The sequence below is a fragment of the Vigna umbellata genome, chromosome 4, assembly GCF_029865625.1.
Source record: "Vigna umbellata cultivar VRB3 chromosome 4, Vumbellata_1.0, whole genome shotgun sequence".
Classification (NCBI taxonomy): Eukaryota; Viridiplantae; Streptophyta; class Magnoliopsida; order Fabales; family Fabaceae; genus Vigna; species Vigna umbellata.
The window spans coordinates 3,824,767-3,830,766 of NC_142168.1; the positions used below are offsets into that span (position 1 = coordinate 3,824,767).

Consider the following 6,000-nt stretch of genomic DNA (forward strand, 5'->3'; position numbering starts at 1 on the left):
AAAGAAAGGACTTAGTCCACGCCTTTGCATGCAACGGAATAGGGTTTGCAGGAACTTCTAGAAACGAACGTCCAAATAAACTTACCAGAACCGTAAGTTGTTCGGTTCAGTCTGAAGCTCTTGGTGCAGGGAACGTTTCTGTGATCTCTGAAACGTAATCGGAGGAGAGGAAAGTGAGTTATGGTAGAGAGAAGGTGGAGGTTCTAGAGAGAAGGAGGAGAAAATGGAGATTTTAAATTCCTGGGGAAGAAGAAGGTGTACGCAGAGGGGGGAAGAGTTGTTCAGAGAAATTTAATTCTCTTACCCATTCATACGGACGTTCCTTCCTGTGTTGACACCTGGCTTCCAGAATTGAGTGCAGAACCTTCCGATGTGACACATGTCAGAGATATTCAGAGAATGAAAGTGCACATTAATGGCACAGCACGTGGAGGGGCGTGGGTGCATTAATGAAACACAGAGGTATTAAATGGGGCGTGACAATCCCCCTAACTACAAAAATTTTCGTCCTCGAAAATTAAATCTTACCGGAGAAGAGGTGAGGGTATAAATCCTTCATAGCGTCTTCCACTTCCCAGGTAGAGTCGCCCGTCTTTTCGTCCCACACTACTTTAACTAACCGAACGTCCTTTCCCTTGTATAACTTAGTGCGTTCGTCTTCAACGCGAATCGGTTTCATCTCTAGCGTTCGGTCTTGTCGAAGACGAACGTTCTCCAGTTCCAATATGTGCGAGGGATCGGCCACGTACTTTCGGAGTTGCGAGACATGAAATACTGGATGAAGGTTGGATAATTGAGGAGGCAAAGCTAGCTCGTACGCTACAGGTCCAATCTTCCTTAGAATTTGATACGGCCCCACGAACTTGGGAGATAATTTCTTTGGTCGTAACACCCTGCCTACTCCAGTAGTTGGATTCAGTCTCAAGAAAACGTGGTCGCCAGCTTCGAACTCCAAGGGTCGTCTCCTCTTATCTGCGTAGGACTTCTGCCTGCTTCTGGACGTCTTCAACCTCTCTTGAATTAATTTCACCTTTTCAGTCGTTTGTTGAACGAGCTCGGGTCCAGTCAATATGTTTTCTCCTTCTTGGAACCAGCAAAGTGGTGTGCGGCATTTGCGTCCGTAAAGAGCCTCGAATGGAGCCATTCCAATGCTTAATTGGAAGCTGTTGTTGTAGGTGAACTCCACTAATGGTAGGACTTCATCCCAAACGCCCATGTGATCAAGTACGCACGTTCTTAACAAATCTTCAAGCGTCTGGATTGTTCTCTCGGATTGACCGTCCGTCTGAGGATGGTACGCTGAACTCATTTGGAGTTTGCTGCCCAGTTCGCTTTGCAACGACTGCCAAAACCGAGAGGTGAATCTTGTGTCTCGGTCAGAGATGATACTGGACGGCACTCCATGCAGGCGAACGATCTCTTTGATGTAGAGCTTGGCCAAGTTGGTCAACGACATCTTCAGGTTGATGGGTAGGAAGTGAGCACTCTTCGTTAGACGATCCACTATTACCCAAATAGAATCGTGATTCTTGACCGTGCGAGGCAAGTGAGTCACGAAGTCCATTGAAATGCTGTCCCACTTCCATTCAGGAATCTCCAAAGGTTGCAGTAGGCCGCCCGGCCTCTGATGCTCCGCCTTCGCTCGCTGACAGGTCAGACAAGATGCCACAAAACGTGCAACGTCATTCTTCATTCCTGGCCACCAGAACGAACGTCGAAGGTCTTGATACATCTTAGTCATGCCAGGGTGTATGCTGAGACGACTATGATGTCCTTCCTCCAAGATAATCCTCTTCAGCTCGCCATCATTGGGAATGCACGTCCGTCCCATGTAACGTAACATGCCGTCCGTTCCAGCGTTGAAATGCTTGGCTTGATCCGTACCGAGCGCGCTTAAAATCTTCATCAATTCTTCATCCTCTCGTTGTTTCATCCAGATTCTGTCGAACACATCACTTGATATTCTCAAGGTGCAGCATTTAATACTGTTCGGCTCCAACTCGAACTGCAACCTTAGGTCTCGAAAACTCTCCACTAAACTTAGCTCTTTAACCAACATTACCGAGACATGAAACGCCTTCCTACTTAGAGCATCCGCCACAACGTTCGCCTTACCAGGGTGATAAAGCAATTCGAACTCATAATCCTTTAAGAATTCGAGCCACCTCCGCTGTCTCATATTCAACTCCTTTTGATCAAAGAGGTACTTGAGGCTCTTATGATCGCTAAAGACTTGGAAGACGGATCCATACAAATAATGTCTCCAAATCTTTAATGCAAAGACGACCGCTGCCAACTCTAGATCGTGCGTTGGATAATTCCTCTCATGTATCTTTAACTGCCGAGAGGCATACGCCACCGCTCGTCTTTCTTGCATTAGAACGCACCCCAACCCTTGGTGAGACGCATCACAGTAGACTTCAAAGGGTTTGGCAGTGTCCGGAATCACCAAAACTGGAGCGCTCGTCAACTTATTCTTCAACTCTTGGAAGCGCTCTTCACACAAATCAGTCCATGCGAACGGTTGATCCTTCCTTGTAAGACGAGTCAATGGTGCTACTATCTTAGAAAATCCTTCAATGAACCGCCTATAGTAGCCTGCGAGCCCCACGAAGCTTCTCACTTCCGTGACCGAACGTGGACTCTCCCATTCCAAAACCGCTCGTACCTTAGCCGGATCAACTGAAATTCCACCCGCGGATACAACATGACCCAAGAACTGCACTTCCTTCATCCAGAATTCACATTTAGACAACTTAGCGTACAGCTCTTTTTCTCTCAACACTCCAAGTACCACCCTTAAGTGTTCCTCATGCTCTTCACAGCTCTTGGAGTAGATGAGAATATCATCAATGAACACTACCACAAACTTGTCCAAGTACGGCCTAAAGATCCTGTTCATGTAGTCCATGAAGACTGCTGGAGCGTTCGTCACACCGAACGGCATGACTACGTACTCATAATGTCCGTAGCGTGAACGGAAGGCCGTCTTCTGAATGTCTTCTTCCTTAACTCGAATTTGATGATAGCCGGATCTCAAATCTATCTTTGAGAAGACGCTCGCTCCATGCAATTGGTCCAGCAAGTCGTCAATCCGAGGCAATGGGTATTTGTTCTTGATGGTCAGCTTATTCAATTGACGATAGTCAATGCATAGCCGTGAGCTGCCATCCTTCTTCTTCACCAACAATACGGGCGCTCCCCAAGGTGACACGCTTGGGCGGATGAACCTCTTGTCCATCAATTCTTCAATTTGCGTTTTAAGCTCAACCAATTCAGCAGGTGCCATTCTGTATGGTTGAACGGATATGGGAGCCGCGGTCGTTACCAAATCAATCGTGAATTCCACTTCACGAACAGGAGGTAGTCCTGGCACTTCATCCGGAAAGACGTCCGGGAATTCGTCCACAACCGTTCGTCCTTCAGTGTACCTATTGGACGAACGTTCAAGGCTCTTATTCGCACCCTCTCGGTCTTCATGCGTCATGATCAAAAAGCAACTCGCGCCCTCCATGATGTCTTCTTTCAACTGGCCGAGCGTCACCCCCAACTCTTCTTCATTTTCTTCCGGGAAAATCAACTCCTTAGCTCCACAATCTATGAGAATGCGATTGGTATTCAGCCAATCCATTCCCAGAATTACTTCTAAGTCTTTGAGAGGCAAACAGATGAGATTCACCTTGTATCTATGCCCTTCTACCTCAATAGGACATCTAACGCACACAGTAGATGTCCTGATTTCGCCAGCTGCTGGGGTCGACACCACCAGATCAAACTGCATCTCGCTCTCAGCTATTCCCATCTTAGCAACGCACGCCTTCGAGATGAAGGAGTGTGTCGCCCCCGAGTCAAATAACACACAGCAAGGTATTCCATGAATTAAGCAGGTACCAGTGACGAGCGTACCTGAGCTCGCTGCTTCCGCCCCAGTGATCGCATACACACGCCCAACAGCTTGGGCTCGTCCACCTCTTCCTTGTTGATTCCTTCCAGCGTTCGGCGGCCTCATCACTGCGCGTCTGCCCATATTACACTCATTCTCCAGATGGCCGTTCCTTCTACATCGAGTGCAATATTTCCCTCCGATCAACTGAGGACATGACGACCTGAAATGGGGTCCTCCACACTGGAAACATCTAACCGGCCCCTGTTGTCCTGACTGTCCAGCAACTACCAAAGCTTGAGACCCACTATCCTGTGCTGGACGAGCGTACGGTGTCCTGTTCCGGTTCAGATTGGGCCTCGACAGAACTGGTCCCCTTGACGCTTGTTGTTTCTTATGTTGTGCTGCCTCAGCCATATTTTTCTCTAACACTTTAGCCCTCTCGACCATTGCAGGGAAAGACCGAATGCAAAGACTGGAGATCAATACCTTTAGATCGCTCCTCAACCCATTCTCAAATTTTCTACATTGCCACTCTTCACTGGTTGCCATGGTGTTGAAACGAACCAAGTGTTTAAACTTGTTCGTATATTCAGAAACTGACTTTCCTCCCTGTACCAATTGCAAAAATTCCACTTCCTTAGAAAAACGAACGCTATCCGGAAAGTACTCCTCATAGAACTTGCCTCTGAATATTTCCCAGTTAATAGGACTGTGAGCGTCCGTCAATAAAGCCTTCATGCTCGCCCACCAATGGCTTGCTTCTCCAGTAAGCAAATATTCCGTGAAAGCCAAACGATTCTCATCTGGACACCTCTTGGCGTTGTAAATCCGTTCCATATCCTGCAGCCACTGATCTGCCTCATCCGGAAGACCCTTCCCACTAAACTTGGCCGGATGGTGTTGAAGAAAACTCTCCAAACTCCACTCGGCATGATGAACGGCATTGGAAGAGGACGCTCCTGGTGTGCCCCTTGTGGCGGCGATGAGTTCCATTAATTGTCTCTGAGTGGCTTCAGAGTTCTCGCGTGCGGCCTCAAGACTTCTTAAAGCAGCTGCGTTCTGCTCCATTAGTGTAGCGTTTTGTTGTTGCAACCGTTCGATCACAGTTTCCAACAACCTGGCACTGTCGGACGTATCTAGTCCATTGGGTGGTGGAGGAGGAGGAAGTCTAGGCGCCATTTGTTCTCTAAGCCAGAGAAAAACGAACGTTAGAAATGTTTAAGAGTTAAAAACAATAACTCACCAAACATATAATAAGCACACAGCAAAAGCACAGTGCACTCATATCCTACAGCGTCCTTTTTATAGAACAAAACTGCTCTGATACCAATAATGTAACATCCCAAAATTATACAGTCAGCAACTATATAATAGAATATTAACATGTATTAATATTATATAGCAGTTTTACAATTAAAGAGAGCAGTGTGCAAAAATGGCCGAACGGCCTTACATATACACACAAAAATAACGAGCGTTCACAAAAGAATTAGAACGAACGGTTTACAAAATATTGGCCGAACGTTCAACTATTTACAATCCCCAAAAGAGCGCTCGCTCACAGCCGCTCGCTACCCAAATATACTAACTGAAAACCGAACGTCTTTACCGCTCGGCCTTCACTTCCACTTCAACGAGATTCTCCTCAGCTAGGACTTCTTCTTCAAGTGTTTGCTCCAGGGAAGTATCACCTTCTGCTCACATCCACACGGATGATCATGGCAAGGACAAGACGGATACACATATACCGACAACGCAAGGAAAGTGCAAGGGTAAGCTTATTGAATTTAATTTAAGTAAAACATATATTTCATACTTATCAAATACAGCAAGTAAATTCACAAACATGTACATACAATTCATACAATAATTCCATCCAAACCCTGATGCTAGACCGACCGTCCGGACTGTATGAAACCTGTGTAGCTAAGGCGTCCGTGCACTCAGGTGGGGTAACTGGAATGCTCATCAGTAGCCACTTGAGGTTAGTCTGTTCTGTCCAAGTTACAGTTATGGACTAGACCTCCTGCCATTCCCACGTATGACATACTCCTCTCTACTTGAGAACGAGCACTCACGGAATATCAGGATGAACCACCATCTAAGCTTACCAC

The 6,000-nt window shown here is 46.7% G+C and overlaps 1 protein-coding gene across 1 annotated transcript; it reads right to left on the reverse strand.

Moving 5' to 3' along the window:
• Positions 1–1,586: 1,586 nt before the first annotated feature.
• Positions 1,587–5,065, reverse strand: LOC148199038 (uncharacterized). Its single transcript, XM_088112040.1, has 4 exons — positions 3,667–5,065; positions 3,231–3,474; positions 1,744–2,894; positions 1,587–1,645 (listed from the first exon to the last, which is right to left on the reverse strand). Exons 1-4 carry the CDS (start codon positions 5,063–5,065, stop codon positions 1,587–1,589), a joined length of 2,853 nt encoding a protein of 950 aa, XP_087968166.1.
• Between the last annotated feature and the right edge of the window lie 935 nt (positions 5,066–6,000).

Coding starts and splice junctions, on each gene's coding strand:
- LOC148199038 (XM_088112040.1), bottom strand. CDS start 5,065: ATGGCGCCTAGACTTCCTCCTCCTCCACCACCCAATGGACTAGATACG. Junction 3,475..3,666: donor ATACAAGGTGAATCTCATCT/GTTTGCCTCTCA, acceptor TGACGCATGAAG/ACCGAGAGGGTGCGAATAAG. Junction 2,895..3,230: donor GAAGAATTGATGGACAAGAG/GTTCATCCGCCC, acceptor CTACATGAACAG/GATCTTTAGGCCGTACTTGG.